General features: G+C 64.4%; 2 protein-coding genes across 2 annotated transcripts; both read left to right on the forward strand.

Moving 5' to 3' along the window:
- The first annotated feature begins 2,174 nt into the window (after positions 1-2,174).
- On the forward strand, positions 2,175-16,466 carry MXD4 (MAX dimerization protein 4). Its single transcript, XM_004265178.3, has 6 exons — positions 2,175-2,394; positions 2,499-2,598; positions 6,156-6,185; positions 11,636-11,750; positions 12,689-12,851; positions 13,165-16,466. The coding sequence occupies exons 1-6, from the start codon at positions 2,331-2,333 to the stop codon at positions 13,317-13,319; spliced, it is 627 nt and encodes a 208-aa protein (XP_004265226.1). The 5' UTR covers positions 2,175-2,330; the 3' UTR covers positions 13,320-16,466.
- Positions 6,192-9,619, forward strand: LOC117199577 (uncharacterized). Its single transcript, XM_033419606.1, has 2 exons — positions 6,192-9,309; positions 9,548-9,619. The coding sequence occupies exon 1, from the start codon at positions 7,540-7,542 to the stop codon at positions 8,515-8,517; it is 978 nt and encodes a 325-aa protein (XP_033275497.1). The 5' UTR covers positions 6,192-7,539; the 3' UTR covers positions 8,518-9,309; positions 9,548-9,619.
- Positions 16,467-17,082: the final 616 nt, after the last annotated feature.

A 17,082-nucleotide genomic window follows, 5' to 3' on the forward strand; every position in this document is an offset into this window, starting at 1 on the left:
ACAGCCCTGAGCAGCTCTCCGGAGTAAGCTGGAGGGGCGCAGCACCCAGCCTGTGATAGGGCTCTGCCCTGGCCCTGGGGTGATTGTGGAGCAGGGGCAGAAAGGGCCAGGGTTAACGTCGAGGTTTTTGGTTTTGTTATTTTTATTTATTTTAAAAATTTATTTATTTCATTTATTTATTTTTGGCTGCGTTGGGTCTTCGTTGCTGTGCGCGGGCTTTCTCAAGTTGCAGCGAGTGGGGGCTACTCTTCGTTGCGGTGCACGGGCTTCTCATTGCTGTGGCTTCTCTTGTTGCAGAGCACGGACTCTAGGCACACGGGCTTCAGTAGTTGTGGCACACGGGTTCAGTAGTTGTGGCACACGGGCTCAGTAGCTGTGGTGCACAGGCTTTGTTGCTACGCGACATGTGGGATCTTCCCGGACCAGGGCTGTAACCCGTGTCCCCTGCATTGGCAGGCATCCGGATTCTTAACCACTGCACCACCAGGGAAGCCCTGGTTTTGTTTTTGGGGTGTTTTTTGGCTGCGCGCGGCATGCGGGATCTTCATTCCCCGACCAGGGATTGAACCAGGGCCCTCTGCAGTGAAAGCGCAGAGTCCTAACCCCTGGACCGCTAGGGAATTCCCTTCAGGTGTTGTTTTAATGTCCACACAGAGCTGTCTAATGCCAGTTTCCAAGTTCCTCACTGGGCCCTGACACCCTAGGGGGGCACACATTCCTAAGCCCATTTCTCAGATCAGGTTGTGCTGGTCCAGGAAATGATTTGGTCTCCACGCTCCTGTGTCACCAGCCCTGGGTCATGTGTATGACAGCCCTAATCTCCATTCCGCTGGGACTGCTGGGAGACCCTGGTGAGTCCCTAAACCTCAGGATTCCCAGCTTCTTGTCTGTAAATTGAGGGTACGGAAACCCAAGGAAACCCATATAGAGCAGTCAATAGGTCCTAGGACTGAAAGTGTTTGATTTTTAGTTTTCGTTCTGTTTTGTTGGCAGCAGCAGTGCGGGTGGGGTGTGGTGGGTGGGTACAGTCACTTATACCCCACACTCTCCAGCCTGAAGGTCCCCTCCGCAGAAGCCCCCAGGCCATCAATCTCAACCACCTGTGAGAGGGGACATCAAGGGGGACTGAGGCCAATCCGGGTTTGCCCCCAGGCTGCCAGTCCTGCTCCTATGGGCCAGCTTAGGGTCAGGAGTCACCAGGGCCATCGGCCAGCCAGCCAGCTGGGAGCTTGATGAGGAGCTCTCTCCCCTCCCAGGAAGGGCAATTCTCTTCCCTAGAAAGCGCTTCCGTGGCCAGAGGGGACAAGTGCTAGGCTCTTGGAATGTCCCCACCCTTTGGGCCAGACGTGAGCACGAAGTCCTCCACTCACGGGAGCCCTTCTTGGACTGTGGCGGCAGATCTCTGTCCCCTTCTCTTCTCAGACCCTTCCTTCCACTGGGCAGCACTGAGGCATCCCTCCTGCTCTGGGCCTCAGTTTCCCCACTGAGATCCTCAAGGAGGTCTGGCTCTTAGGCTCAGACCGTCTACGCCCCTTCTCCAAGCCCCAGCCTTTCCTGGGGTCGCGCTGTGTCCGGCGGGGAGGGTTGTAGTTTTGCAGCCCCACGGGAGACCCCGAGCTTCCGCGAAGCCAGTGTGGCAGCAGGCCCGGGGCAACAGGTTCCTGCGTAGAGGGTGCAGACCCGGCAGACCGACGAGGGTGTCCGGGACTCTCCCAGCGCCCTAACGGGCCCTCGCACGGGGCCCGGCGGCTGGCTGTCCCACCGCGCTCCGCTTCCTCTCGGCAACGAGTCCGGTCGCGGAGCCCTCATTGGCCGCGCGCCCCGCGGCCGGCCATTGGCCCGCCGTACCTACTTTACATAGACCGCTCTGGGCCAATCGGCGCGCGTCGCCTACTTAACATGCACGCCGGCCGCCAGTCAGCGAGCGCGGGGGCTGGGCCACCACGTGCTGTTGCTAAGCTTGCGCTTCTAAATTGTTACTATCGCGGCGGGCCTATCGGAACCGAGCTTCGCATCTGTCAACATTCTCGGCCCGGCCCGAGGCGTTCGGCCGGCTCCCATTGGCCCCGGCCCAGCCGAGCGCCCGCCCCCGAATCCGCAGTGCCGGCTTCCATTGGCTGCATCGGCCGTCGCTCGCCCTTATGTGTCAATTTGAGAGCCTGAGGCGGAGGGTGGCGGCCGAGCGCACAGCTAGTCCGCGGGAGTCGGGGAAGTGGGGCCGCCGGGCGCGCGGGGCGGTCGGCGAGCGGAGCCGGCCGGAGCGGGCCGGGCAGCGGCCGCCGCCGTCCCGGAGCGCGCGCGTGCGCGCGGTCGGGCTGGTGGGCGGGAGGATGGAGCTGAACTCCCTGCTGATCCTGCTGGAGGCGGCCGAGTACCTGGAGCGCAGGGACCGAGGTAGCGCCCGCGCCCCTTTGTGCGCCGGGCCGCGGGCGGGCGGGCGGGCGGCGGCGGGGCCGGGGTCGGGGCGGGGGCCCGCTGACCGCGCCGTCTGTCCGCAGAGGCCGAGCACGGCTACGCCTCGGTGCTGCCCTTCGACGGCGATTTCGCCAGGAAGAAAACAAAGGCGGCCGGCCTGGTGCGCAAGGCCCCGAACAACAGGTACCGCCCCCCGCGCGGCTTCCCCCGCCCCGGCCCGACACCAGGGCCTTACGCCCCCGGAGCGCCCTCCCCAGCCCAGACCCCAGCCTGTAGCCCGGCTGCCGCCGCGCGCCCCGGCGGCCAGCCTGGAGGAGGAGGCGCGTCCGGGCCGCGGCAGCCCCGCCCGGCCGGCCCCGCCCGCGCCGTCGCCATTTTCCTGCGGGCCGCGCCTCCTCGGCCTCTCGCGTAAACAGTGCCACGCGTACAGCGCCCGCCGCCCGGGGTCTCCTCCCGTAGCAGCTCCCCGCCCCCAAGTTGTTCTGGACTTTTCCGGGCAGGAAAAGTGTTGTTAGGGCCGCTGGCCGGTGCCCCGTGGGTCTGGGGAGACTGAGGCTCGGCGCAGAGCAGCATGGAGCTGCCCGCCCTGACCTCTGCTCGCCGCGGGCGGGTGGGCTGCATCTCTCCGACTGTCTCCGAGGGCCGAGCCCCGCTACTGGGCTGAGTCCACCCACCCCCAGGGGTTTGCACGAAGAAGGCAAGAAGGAGCGTGGAGGCCCTGCCCTGGGCCCCCACCCCTCGCATGGTGCCCACCGCCCCCACCCAGCCTCCTGACACAAGTGAAACTCCAGCGATCAGGGTAGGGGCACCCTTCTTGGGTCAGAAGGCCTTTTCTAAGGGACCGGAAGAGGCTGCAGGCTGCTCTGCAGCAGCCTCTCCTGGTGCCAGTAATCCACCCCTTCCTCTGGCCTTGTACCCAAGCTGTGGAATCCCGAAAGCCGGCGTGCACGTCCCTGGGTGGGAGAGAGGACCCTCAGCTAGGGCTCCCATGGGATTCCACTCTCCTGGCTGCCGTGGGGACCACAGCACACCTGGCACGGCACAGGGGCCCACTTCGGCCCTGGACCATGTCACCAGGCTGGGAGCCATACTTCCAGGGGCTTTGGGGCCCCTTGGCAGAGGGTGTGGCTCATTCCTGTGGCCTACTTGTTCTTGGGAAACAGAAAGGCTGGCACAAGAACCCATCTCCTGTGACGTCCTGGCGCCCTGGGCCTGGCAAGGAATTGGTTTAGTCTCCATCTGCTCTGGCTGGACATGCCTCTGAGTCCCAGCCCTTGGTGCCCTGCTGGGGACAGTTTGGGAAAGGACATGCATGGGTGGGGGGACACCACTGCCTCAGGCGTCCTTAGTGAGCGAGCTGGGCCCCTGCTGTTGTTTCTCACTTGTTGGTCCCAAGTGCCCTGCCACCCGTGGAAAACTTTGGGCTGTGACCCTTTACTTCCGTGGTATAGAGTAGCCAGAGCTGATAACCAGAATCATAGCTGAGGTTCTCACACGCGTGCTAGTTAGTAGTCACCCCACCGCCTGAAGGAGATGTTATTTTTGTCTCTACTTTAGGGCTGAGGCTCAGGGAGATTCAACTACTCGCTATCTAGGGCCATCTCTATCCCATCTCTAGGGCTCCTGTTCTGAGGTGGGATCCTGGCCTCCTACATTCTGCTGGGATGGAGACCTTGAGGGCACCGCGGAGGGACCGAGAGGGTCTCCCAAGCCAGGGTGCACCTCCCTGCTGCTCCTCTGGGTGGAGCCCGGCTCCCCCAGTGCTTCAGGCACCCCACGGCTCACAGGCGGCCCTGCGCGGCTGTCCTGGCCCAGCAGGGCCTCAGCCAGCCCAGCCCAGGGTCCAGAGGATGCAGAGCCCTGACTTGGCAGGGCAGCTCCACATCTCTAAGGCTCTGTGTCCCCTGAGGTGAGGGGAAGGAATGGGCGCAGCAAGGACCAGCATGAGGCGTGAGTCATGGGGCAGAAGGGCAACCTGTGTTGGAGGAGACGGCAGCCTCCACGGTTGCCAGGGCTTCAGCGAGGGCTTTTTGGGGGCAGTGGTTCAGCAGGAGGGGGCTGGAGCCAGCCTGCCAGGGATCAGGTCCTGCAGTGAAGTGGGCAGAAGGGTGCCTACTTCGAGGGGTTGAAGGCATGAGTGAACGGTGAAGCTGGGAACCCACTTAGCACGGCCCTGGCCAGGGAGTCCCTCCCCTCCCCAGGCCACTGTGCTCCTGGGACCTGAGTGACCATCTCCCCACAAGGCTCTACGAGTGTCTGGACCAGGGGAGGGCTTCAAGAGGGCTTTGGCCCCTCTGCGTCCCCCGGTTGCCCAAGCAGCGCCCCGTCCGTCCAGGATGGGGTCCAGCCCAGCCGTGAGGGGCAGGCTGGCAGGCTTCTCTGCACTGAGGGGCGCTCGCTGCACCTCACATCCCTGACAAGTGAGCAGACCCACAGATCCACAGCGCCGGGCTGTGGTTCAGGCCAGAGAGGAGCCTGACGGCTGTGCCCCCTCCTGGCCCCAGCCAGCCCTGGCAGAGGTTCGGAGGCTCCTTGCCCAGCCTATGTGACCAGCAAGGCCCTCGAGGCCCTGGAACCTGGGTCTGGAGGTTCTGAGGCTGCACAGGGCAACCCGGGAGCCGGCCGCCCTGCTGGGCCCCACTTGGCTGTGGTGGGACCGTGAACCGTGGCAGGTGCACAGGCAGGCAGGATGGGCAAGCTGGAGGTAGGGATGGGAGACACCTACTCCTGAGCTCCTGGGGCAGGAGGGAGTGAGGGCAGGTAGGCAGAGGCGGCAGAGTCTCTGGGAAGGAGTGCGGGGTAGGGGTTGCAGGGCCTGCTCTGGGTGTGCTCCAAGGGGACCTGGGTCCTCTGTCCCGTGTGAGGCAGCCTGGGAAGCCTCGGAGCCCTGGCTGGCCCACAGGATTCCTGCCTGGACGAGGAGGGTGACCTGGAAGTGGGAGCTGGCCTGTGCTGCCTCCCTGTCACCGTGCTCCTGCTCTCTGTGGCACTCAGACTCTGTGCTCCTGTCTGCAGGCGGGCAGGGCTTGGGCAGCAGGTGGGGCCGCCGCCCCCAGAGAGGCCAGTCCTGCCAGGCCCTGGCCCCTCAGGGAAGCAGAGGGGCCAGCCTCAGTCTCCCCACTGGCCCAGAAGCATCCCTATCCCAGAGGCCCCCTTAGGGGCTGATCCCTCTGTTGCCAGGTGTCCCCGTTGGCATGGTGGGCTGTGATCATGCAGGTGTATGAGCCGGATGGGGTGGGGATGGTGCTCTGTCTGGTGATACTGGGCCAGGACGCCCGTGTCCAAGTCCTGGCCTCTGTGGTCACCTGCCCTTGGCCTTGTGTGCCAGCCCAGGTGGCTCCCAGGACACCACTAGCCTCGGGGACTGGGGAGCTGAGAAGGCAGGTGGCTCAGTGCCCAGGCAGCCTTGGAAGCGCTGGGTGGCTCAGCCCCAGGACCGGCTACTGCGGCTCCTCGGGCCCGGCCCACCCCTTCTGAAAGGGACCTGGACCCTCCTGCCAGCCGGGCACCCTGGACACGGCTGCACCTCTGTCTCTCTCATGTTTGTCATTGGGTGTGAGGTCTTCCAGCTTTTGGTCAGTAGCTACTCACCTGCCCCAGCGCTGCCTGTCTTGGGCCATCCTGGGGCCCAGACGCTCTCCACACTGTCTGCAGGTCCCCGGGCCCCTGAGTAGGGCTCTCATCCTGTGCTCTGATGGTGGGCAGTGAAGTGAGCTCTGTCTTTGTGTCTCTCTAAACAGGTCTTCACACAATGAACTAGAAAAGCACAGGTAAGTGATCTCCTGTTCCGCACGCTCCGCCACGTGAGCCGCCTGGTACATCCCACCCGCCCTTCTGCTGCGGGGGTGCTGTGGCCAGCCGCCACCCCCTCTCCCTGCCTCTGTGTCCTGGCTGTGGCTCAGCACGCTGCTGGGCTGTGCCACCGTCTTGGGAAGGGGCCTTCTTGACGGAAGAGGCCAGGCTCTGCTCTCAGGCATTCCCATGCGAGCAGGCAGGGGTGGGGGGCCAGCCCCTGCTCTTGGGAGCTCAGCCTGGGGTCCGGAGCCAGGTGGGGGTCAGCGACTTGGGGCAGGGCCCCTTGTGCTGTGTGTCATTCAGGGCCAGCTCCCTGGAAGAGGAGCTCTATCTGTTTTGGGGTGTCTGAGCCCTTTTGGGAGCAGGTCCTTAGCCCTTAGGATGCTGGCCTGCCACCAGGAAGGTTCAGCCCTCTTGGACTGGGATCTCTTGTGCCCTGGGGCCTGCCTTCCAAGGAGTTCCCAGTAGAGTCTTGTCCACGGGCAGTGGGATGGGCAGCCAGTGCCTGGCCACGTGGGCCTGGTGGGAAGCTCTGGCCCAGGGCAGGATCCAGGGGAGTCCACTTCATGCCCACCCATCGGCCCCGGGGATGGGTCCATTCTTGTCCTCCTCTGAGGAGTTGGGGGGCTTGCAGTGAGAAGGAGGAGGGGCAGCGTGGCTGCCCAAAGAGCCTCTGCCCCCCAGCCCTAGTCCACCCAGGGCCCTGTGCTCGTGACTGCCGTCCTCTCTCCCTGGCTGGCTCAGCCCGCTGCTCTAGCTCCGGGCCTCCCTCTGCAGTGGGGACGAGGTGCGGTGGACAGGTGTCCTCATGGCCGATCGCAGCCAGGCTGTGTGTGCGTGCAGGAGCCCTGAAGCCAGGCCCAGGGGTGACTCCCAGAGAGATGCTCACGGTAGCTTTCTCCTGACCTTTGCTCCCATCTCCGGAATGGGCCAGTTCTTTCCTCCTTTCTTGGCTTGGGATGGGGTGGGGAATGGGGGTCTGCACACAAGATGAACTCTCCCAGGCTGCCGTGGAGCTCGGCCAGCCCTGTGTCCCCACCCCCATGTCTGCACCCACGGCAGCGCCAACTGCTTCTCCCCTGGGATCAGGGCCTCTGCTGGGCGGCGCTGAGCGGGGACAGAACGCTCTGTTCTCTGGAGGAGCCGCACTTCCTGGACTGTTCCTGTGCGTTTGGGGGGTTCCTGAGAGACCATGGAGGTGGGGCAGGTGCAGGGGCCTCTGTTCCTGGCTGGCCCATAAGCAGGTGTGGTCCGCCCTGAGGATCCCACAGACCTGGGGCTTGGGACCCTGTTGGGGCCCTCGGTCACGGCTGTACCTGCGGCTGCCTGATGCTGACGCCGGACGCTCCTGGTCGCTGGCCACAGGAAGGCCGTGTGCCGTCCCAAGGAAGGAAGGAAGCACCTGGCTGGGTCACCCGGCTGGCCCCAGGGAGGTTGGCCCTCGATGTCGCCTTCCCTGGGAGGCATGCCACGTTGGGCCTGCGGGACTTCCCCTTGCTGGTGCTGGGAGCTCGCTGGGAGCCAGTGGCCCACCCTAGGCCCACTCTAGCCTGCCCTGTTCCTCCTCCCCTCCCTCCCCTTCCGCTCAGAGAGCAGCTCCAGCTGGTCTGCTCAGGCCAGTGCTTGGCTCCTGACCCCGGGGACGGGTTTGTGACGGCCATGTGTTCCCGCCCAGGCTCAGCTCCAGGCTTTAGCTTTTGTAGGGGGGAGGGGGCCATCAGCATCCCCCTGGCGGGGCAGGACCCATCACAAAGGCCAGCCCAGGGCCTTCAGTGGAGCTGCCCACCTCTCCCCAGCATGGAGATGGTTATTCGGGTCCTGGGTGGGTCCTTCCGAGGGAGGCCTCCTGTGCAGCTGCCCCGTCTGCCTGATGCAGCCATGCAAGACCTCACAACAGCTAGGAAATACAGGGGGACAGGGACGACCGGGCTACCTCACTCCCCGTCCCACCCGCTGAGGAACCACGGGTGGGTGTCCTTGTTGCCTCTTCCCCGAAGCCAGGCTTGGGGAGGTTCAGAGCCTGGCTTTGCCCGGCGGCTGGGGGACCTGATGTGGGAGCTCTGGTCCTCTTCTGAGGAGCAGGGGGCTCTCGGTGAGAAGCTGGGTAGGCCTGCGTCAGGGCTGGGCTGTGGCCAGATGCACGGGCAGGAGCTGCCGTTCACAGCGATGCAGGTCTGCACAGGGTGCCTTCAGGAAGTGGCGGGTTTTCAAAGCTCCCAGGAATGCTGGGCGCAGCTGAGGGGCACTGGCGCAGGGCTGGGGCACTGTAGCTGCTTCAGACGAGGGCCGAGTGCAAGCCTAGTGTAGCCCGGGTCCTTGGCACCCCCTCCAGCGCCAGGGAGGTGGTGGCGATGCCCACTCCCCACAGGGGTGGGACCCTGAGGCTCAGATGGTTGGGGGCCTGCCCGGGGCCCCACTGGAGCTGCTTCCCATCCTTGCAGCCCCGCTGGACGCTCTCCGGGAGTTGGCTTGGCGTGTGGTCCGGTGTTGAACATGGCACGGCTGCAGCCGGCGGCCTCTCTTTGTCTCTCGAGAAGCCTCTGCTTTATGATTTCTAACGCGGTCTGTTCATGGACGTGCGAGGACCCCCCTGCACCCCACCCCAGAGACAGCATCCTAGGCAGTGGGGTGGCCAAGCCTGCATTCTCCTCCTCCATGCGGGTACTGAGGGATAAGAACAGAACTTCGTTACCTGCTATTTCCTAACTTGACCTTTCCCCAGACACCCCGCGGGCCCCGTCCACCTGTGTCCGTGCATTCTCCTCGTCCCCTAGGCCGGGTGCCCGCACAGGACATGCAGCTGTACCGCAGGGTTCTGAGTGATGGCTCTCCAGTAAACACAGATGGTGCTGCAGTCTGCTGGGTCTGGAGCCGGGGGGTAGATTTGTGGGGCCGAAATCCTAGACCTAGACATGCCGGTTGAGGGCTTGAGTCGCCTTGGTGGCCCTTCTGAACTTCCCTCCCACCAGGGAAGCTGGAACTGCCCGCTGGCCAGCTCGACAGCTAGTCGCACCTTTTCATTTCAGCCCAAATTACCATCTCTCCTCGGTAAGCTTTCCTGTTCTAGATCGCTGCCAGATGGAGTTGGTTTTGTGTTAGGTTAGCTGTTTGTGTTCTGCAACCTGCCTGTCTGTGTCCTTTGCCTGTTTTCACGTTAAGATCCTCCTCTTTTTCATTTTGGTGCGTATGAACTCCAAATGGCATGAATACTAACCGCTTGTCTTCTACGTGTATTTGCAGATGTTTTTTTGCTGTTACTTGTCGTTTACCTGTGTTTTTTCTTTCATGTACAAATATGTCCTTTTCTGATTGTAAAAGTGTTATGTGGATTTTTTAGCATAGAAAATCTGGAAAGTACAAAAAACGCACAAAGCCGAAGAAATAAACGTTGCCAACCACGTCACGTGGAGACGCGTGCTTCCTGCTCTTCATTGTGTCCCGTGGAGTCTCTCGTGTGCGTCTGTTGCTTTATTTTTTGACCCTATCTTGGGTCAGTTGTCACATAGGTGGTTTTGTGTTCTGATGTTTTCACTTCTGTTCGTGATGTGAAAACGTGGAATATACTGAAACGATGACATGCTTGCCTCTGGGTGGTAGAATTGGGGGGGTACTTTTCATTTATCTTTTTTCTTTTGATTTGCATCTTCCAATTTTCCACAAAGGTCACGTACCGTGTCCGTACTCGAATGGTAGATTGTAAGAATCGCCACTCATAGATGAGTGGACAAGGGACCCCCGCTTGTGAACTTGGTGCATGTGGTGGGTCGGGGGTCTCTGATTGTGAGCTGTGCTTGAGCACATAGCACCATTGGCTGGGGGGGCTTTGCGCCTCCTGCCCCACAGTCCCAGCACCTTGGAGGCGGGGAGGCTGAGGCTGCCAGGCCCTGGGGGCCACGCGGCAGTGAGCCCCCTGGTGTGCCCCCTTCCGCAGCCCTGTGTGAGCGTGGGGCAGGGCTCCTCTCTGAAGATCCTCCAGCCTTGAGGTGGACCCTGAGGCCTGCTCGGAACGCAGATCCCTGGTGTTCAGGCTTCAGGCCACTGCTCTGCCTGGCCTGGTGGTCGAGTGCAGCCTCAGTCTCGTGTTCTAGAAGTTCTTTCTAAGGTCAAACTCAGGTTCACCAGGAAAACTCTAGGCCCCGGGTGCCAGGGGCTGGGGTGCCGGGTGGGGAGGAGCTTCGTCAGCAGGAGGGTGCCATGTGGACGTGGGTGGCAGACGTAGGGCCCTCCTCCTGTCGGGTGGGGCTGTTATCGCTGCTCTGCAGATGGGCTGCTGCCCTGCACTGAGCTGCCCACTCCCTCCCTACGCTTCGGGGGGCCCCCTCTGTCCTAGGGACATGGCCATTGCTGCCCGATTTCCTTCCAGAGTCTAAGGGAGACTGGATTTGCCAGGGCTTTGGAACATGGGGGATGACAGGGGGGCCGCCAGGGTTGGCGTCCTTGCAGGAAGGAGCGCGCCGACAGTGGTGATGGGGGGCAGCGGTTCGTCAGAGCCTCGCGGGGAAGCCTGCCGTGTGCCCTTGCGATCCTCTCATAAGAGCTTCGCCTAAGCAGGGCATCTTTGTTTGGAAACCACCTGGGCAGCCTGCAGGGGCTCCGGTGGGTCACGTGCCATCAGCGTCCTTTGGGGGTGAACCTTGGCCGCCCTGTGCCCCCGCGCCCCCGTGGCCTCTGCCACCCACCCTCCGCAGACCAGATGAGCCAGGGAAGAAGGGCACATCTAGGTCACAGCTCCTCGCCCTGTATGTGAGCAAATGCTGTTGACTCTTACGGTTCCAGTTCCGTGGGAAAACTGCATTCATCTGCGTGGACACGGGGACAAAATCTAGAACGAAGCAGTTTCCAAAGGGGTCCCAGACTCGAGTAGGAGGGGTCTGTCCTTGGCCTTCCCTGACTTGGACGGACTCATGTTTCTGTGGTGACGACAGTGACCAGAGAGCTCCCTGCACTTGGCGAGGTGGGGGACGGAAGGCTTGTAGGGGGCGTCCCTGATCTCCGCCTGGGAGAGCGTGACCAGCACCCCGTGCCTCTCCCCCTCCAAGTTTCCCCCCACCACCTTCCGGACCCCACTGGAGAGGGTGGGGACAACAGGGTGAGCTGGGGCTCTGGGAGCCTGGCTGTAGCACTCGGAGGCTCTGGGGGCCATGATGGGCTGGCTGGCCACACGGGCCCAGCCACAGGCCCCGCCCTTTTACTGGGGCTTCTGGAGGGCCGTGGGTGCCAGGCTGCTCCAGGGGGCTGGAGGCGCTGCCCTCTGGGCTGGGAGGGGAGCCCGGGGAGGGACCCTCAGCAGGTCCGTGCAGGCTTCCGGCTGACCGCCCCCTGCCCCCTCCCCCCGCCCTCCAAAGCTCTTGGGCTGCTGTGCCGCACGGCCACCGTGCCAGGCTGTGCCGCCCCCGCCTGACCGTTCCGTCTCTGGTTCTTTCAGACGAGCCAAACTCCGGCTCTACCTGGAGCAGCTCAAGCAGCTGGTGCCCCTGGGCCCCGACAGCACCCGCCACACCACGCTGAGCCTCCTGAAGCGTGCCAAGATGCACATCAAGGTGAGCAGGGCCGCCCCCGTGCACCCGGGGGAGTGGTCAGAGGGCCTGAGGGTGGGGTGGGGAGCCCGCCCTGCAGGTGCGCAGCGGGCCAGCGTGGGGGGCACGGCAGTGGGAGCCGCTGAGGGTCGAGGTAGCGGCAGGCGCAGGCTGGGTTTTGTGGGGTGGGGGTGGGAGGCGGGGGTGGGCTGCACGTCGCCCCCCGGGCCCTGGGGTGTGAAGTGGCAGCAGCTGGAAGGAAGGCTGGCTCCTTCCATGCCGATGCCACCGTTGGAGGCCGGTGGGAAGCAGACGGCCCCGGCGTGTGCGGAGTTTCTGGGGCGAGGGTTAGGGGTTGCTCTCTAGGGGCTGGCGGTGGGGTGTAGACTGAGTGAGACGCTGCCTGGGGCTGGCCCCCTAAGTCTTAAGACTGAGACCTACTGTGTTGGGGGTCTAGGGACACTTGGGCCAACCAGGGAAGGTCTCAGTCCTCCCGCCGGCCCCTCCCGAGCCTGCGCAGGTGTGGGCTCCCCCAGGCCCCCGACGGAGAGGCCGCCCCCGACGGAGAGGCCGCGGCTCAGTGCCTGGGAAGGTGTGGAGCAGTTGGGCGGGCAGGGCGGCCGGATTGAGCAGGGAAGAGCCCCTGTGGGCAGGGCTGTTGTCTGGGACGGGTGCCAGGCCACGGCTGGGCGGCGCTGTCCCAGGGCTTCAGGCCCACACGTGACTCGGTTTGGCCAAGCTGGCTGGTGGCTGTAGGCCTTCTGGAGCTGGTCAGCAGATGCAGGGCACGGGGCTGGGAGGTGGCACCTACATAAACTCCTGGTGGGCGCGAGGAGGGGGTGCATCAGGCCTTTGGGGCCCAGGCCGAGTGGGGGATGGGAACCTGCCCTGGCCCTTGTGCCCTGGCGCGTCCCGGTGGCCGGGGCTGCCCCGCCCCGGGCTCACAGCTCCCGTGCCCCCAGAAACTGGAGGAGCAGGACCGCCGGGCGCTGAGCATCAAGGAGCAGCTGCAGCGGGAGCACCGCTTCCTGAAGCGGCGCCTGGAGCAGCTGTCGGTGCAGAGCCTGGAGCGCGTGCGCACGGACAGCACAGGCTCTGCCGTCTCCACCGATGACTCGGAGCAAGGTGGGGACGTGGAGGCCGCCTGCAGGGACTTTGGGCATGGATGTCGTGCAGCCCTGGGTGGGAAGCTGGGAGGGTGGGGCCGGCCTGGTGGAGGCCCCGGGGGGAGGATGGGTCGAAAGTCCCCGGCATGTCAGAGGGACGTCAGGGCCCCTGTGTGAGGTGGCAGAGGGGACGGGATGAGGAAGGTGAGGCGTGGAGGCCTGGTGACCTGCCCACGTGAGGGCCAGAGCTAGGCTCGGGCCCGGCAGCGTGCCTCGGGAGGCCTGGCTGGCACTGGCACGGCGTCTGACCCCACCCCGTCTGTTCTCTGCAGAAGTGGATGTAGAGGGTGTGGGGTTCGGCACCGGCGAGCTGGACAGTGTTGGCAGCGGCAGTGACGTGGACGACCACTACAGCCTGCGTGGCGGCTGCAGCCACGGCAGCTACGGGCCCCCCTGCAGGCGGCCTGGCCGCCCCGGCCTCTCGTAGGCCCTGCCCTCTGCTCCTCGGCCCGCCTGCCCGCCCGCCCGCCCAGCCGAGCGTGTCAACCCTCCGGTCCTTGAAGTCTCTCCACGGGCCCACTGCTGTGCCATTCTGGAAGCTCCGGCTGCCGCCTGGGCTGCCCGCCTCCGCCTGCCTGCCGGTCAGGGCCTGCCGCGCCGCCCACTCCTCCCACCCAGGCAGGGACCCCTATGGGGAGGCGGGGCCCAGCTCCCGGGGCCCGGAGCCCAGCATAGCCGCCCACGGTCTGTTCTCAGATTCCTAATCATTCCAGAAGTATTAAACATCATTGCTGCAAACCTCGGCGGGCGCCGTGTGAGGGGCTTAATGACCACCTCGGGGAGCTCAGACCCCAACCCCGGCCCCCAGGAGAAAGGAGCGGACCGAGGAAGGAAGGAAGGCGCGGCTCTCCGTCCATCCGTCCGTCTGTCTGTCGGTCCACGTAGGCTCCTGAGGCGTGGACAGAGGGATCCATGAAGGGCGGGACTCGGGTGAGCACCCTGGGGCAGGTGGGCGGACGGGGGCCTTGGCACCCCCAGGTGTCAGGAGCCAGGGCTGGGCTTCTGGGGGCTGCCAGGCTACCCCACTCCGATCTGGGCAGCTTCTGCTCTGTTGTTAGATCCCTCAGATGTACACACGCATATGCACCTAGGCACACACGCCTGCCCGCACACACGTGCACACATGCAGACACACGTGGTCACTGGACCCAGAGGTCCTTGGGAGCCAGAGGGCGCATGTCCTGGGGCCTTCAAGGGTCAGTCGGGCAAATGCTGGCCCGTGGCCTGTGCCTGGCTCCCCCTCCCCCCCCCCCCCCCCCCCGGCTCCCCTGCCCAGTCTGGCCAAGGCAGGGGACCTCCCCCCGCAGGGGCTGAGGAGTGCTGGGGGCTATGAGCTGGAACCACTGGGTCCTCAGAGGGCTTGCCTGTTTCCCTTTAAGAGACAAAAACAAAAAGTTGCTGCACTGCCCAGAAGCCCAGAACGAGGCTCCGGGAGGGAAGCTTTTCCCAAAAACCAAGGAGAAACATTTTTAAAAAGAGAAAGAGGCCGTGATGCCGGTGTGTGCCGCCTACTTCCTGTACGAGATTTCTCTACTCTATTTTCCTAGCCGTTATCGCGTCCTTGTTTGCTGAGGGGTGGGAGCGACCCAGCGTCTCAGGGACTCGTCTGTCTGTCACCGTTGTCCAAGCGTGCCTTGTGTCCCGTGTCTGGCTCCACCCGACCGCCACCACCAGCATCTCCCGCGTGGCTCACGGGACGCCCCCAGGTGCCCTCCTGGCCTCCTCCCCGTGGGGCGCCCCTCCTGGCAGCCAGGCCAGGTCAGGTCGGCGGCTGTGCAGCAGCAGGGCGGCGCTCTGTCACCTGGTGGGAGGGGCCGTGACCTGTGCAGCCTGGCCTCCTTGGGGCCGGGGCGGTGTGTGTGGGGTGTGGGTGCGGCCGCTACCAGAGAAGTAGGTTCCTCCCTGCACCTAGCTTGAAGCCTGCCTCCTCCCGACCTGAGCAAGGGCTCCGGGTGTCAGGCGTTGGCAGCTGCTGAGGACAGCTGTTCACCCTGGGCGGTCCGGCCTGGGCATTAGGAGGCTTCTCCTGGCCTTTTGTCCCTGGGTCTTTGTCCCCGGGGACCACACAGCAGCGTTCAGGTGGAGGGCTGTTGGGCTGACTCACAGCGTCGGCCTCCCTGTCTGGTGCATTGCAGACGATTTCCAGATCGCAGGGGCAAGATTTGTGTTTATCTTTGTCACGCTGACGGACACCCCAGGTGGGTGGCCTGCTGAAGCAGAAAGGGATCCCTGGAAACAACTCTGGCACAGAACCTGCCCTCCACGGGCCGGGGATGGCGGTGGAGAGCAGGCTTGTCGGGGGGCGGTGCACGCGGCCGGGGAGACCATCCGAACGTTTTGCCGGTGGTTGCAAGGCAAAGCGTTGTGTTGGCACCTCCTTCCGGCGCCCTCGGGGTCCCCTGGGGTCCAGCGTGCCCGGGAGGGGCTTCCGCCGTCTGCCAGAGCACGCCCACTGAGCGCTCCTTGCGAGGACCCCGCACCACCTGAGCGGGGCAGGAACACCCATGTTTAAGAGCCTTCTTCAGGAGATACAGCTCTAGGTCCCCGGGATGGCCCGTGTTCTGAATTCTTAAAGCATCCATTCTCTAGCCAGCCCCGACACGTGGGGGAGGTCCTGCTCCCCTCTCTGGCCGGCAGAATCCTACCCAGGTGACTAGCTGTGGCCCTCAGCCGACCTTCCGGGCAGCTCAGCCCATGGCTTTTCTGGCCTCGGTTCCCATGTGGACCGGGGAGTTGGCCTCACTGGCCATCCAGAGGTGCTGGGGTCCCAGATGCCACTCCTCGCCACCAGCAGACACCAGTGAGGGTCTGGTGCTAGAGCTACTCACGTACCCACACCCCTCCTCCCCCGGCCGTCGGCACAGTCCCTGCTGCTGGCCAGGGGGACCCACGGGGTTGTTAAGAGCAAACCTGAGTGTTGTGGGGCCCGTAGAGAGCCAGCGGGACCAGAACAGGGCCCCGGGCGTCCTGTGCCCTCTCTGCGTGTGCCCTCCCACGCCCACCTGGGCCTCGGTGGACGAGAGCTTGGAAGCCCAGGCTCAGGTTTGGGTCTGCGACCTCACTGTGAGGCGGCCCTCAAGCCTCAGTGCAGGCCCAGCCGGCTGGGGCGGCTGCAGGAAGGCTCTCCCCCCACCCCACCCCACCCCACCGTGGGCCCTGACTCTGTGACTCTGCCCGGGCAGAGCGGGTCTCAGAAACACGGCGCCCAAGCTCACTTCCTCGGGCGGATGGAGCTATGGCCCCGAGGGCCCCCGCCCTCGTGTCTGCCCCAGACAGTCCCCACCTGCTGGGTGGGAAGGCTCCTGCACTCTCCACCCCGTCTCTCTGGGCCAGCTAACCGGGTCCCCGCCACGGCCGTGCACAAAGGACTCTGACCACACGCAGCCACGTCTTGGGCGGTAGGGCAGGTTCTGCGCCAGAGTCTGGGGCCGCCCAGGGGGCCTGGTGCTGGCCAGGTGGGCATGTTACAAGAGCCACGCTGGACAGAGATGGGCCACCCACCCGCCTGTTCACCGGGAGGGACTGTGCTGTACCGTTCTGTCTTTGTAACATAAATACAGATTTTTATACCTCACCTCTCTGGCTTCCGGTTCTTTCCATCACCATGTTGGGCTCCCCTCCCCTCGGCCTCCATAGGGAGCCTGAGCCCACTGGCGGGCTTGGTGGTCCTTAGCACCCTGCCCATAGCCTTGGCTTTCTGGGAGTCCCAGGAGACCACGGGCTTCCCAGAGGGCTAGGTCGGGTCCCAGGAGACCTACTAGTCGGCCACCAAGACCCCACCATCACAGCTGCCTCTCTGGACAGTCACCTGGAGATGAAGGTGGGGGTCAAGGTGGAAGCCCCGCCCCCCCCAGCCTTGGCCTGTTTGCCAAGCAGGAGCTCTTGCTGGCCTCAGACTTTGCCTCTGGGGCTGGGGCACTGCCCCGTGAGGACAGCTAGGCCCTCAGGGTGCTCCGTGCCAGCCAGGTGTCCTCTGCTGGTGCCCGCAGCCCACCCGCGCGTGTCTGTGCCCTTTCTGCACAGCGGCTGCTGGCTCTAAGGGCTGCAGCTCGAGAAACCCTCCTTGTCCCCAGGACGTCCTGTTGTGCAGGGTAGGGGTGTGAAGCGGTGTGGCCCCAGGGAGCGCAGCCTGGGGAGGAAGTGCCCACCCAGAGTCGGGCAGCCAGGATGGGGCTTTCCCGGGGACCGGG

This window comes from Orcinus orca, chromosome 4 (assembly GCF_937001465.1).
Source record: "Orcinus orca chromosome 4, mOrcOrc1.1, whole genome shotgun sequence".
In the NCBI taxonomy this organism is placed as follows: domain Eukaryota; kingdom Metazoa; phylum Chordata; class Mammalia; order Artiodactyla; family Delphinidae; genus Orcinus; species Orcinus orca.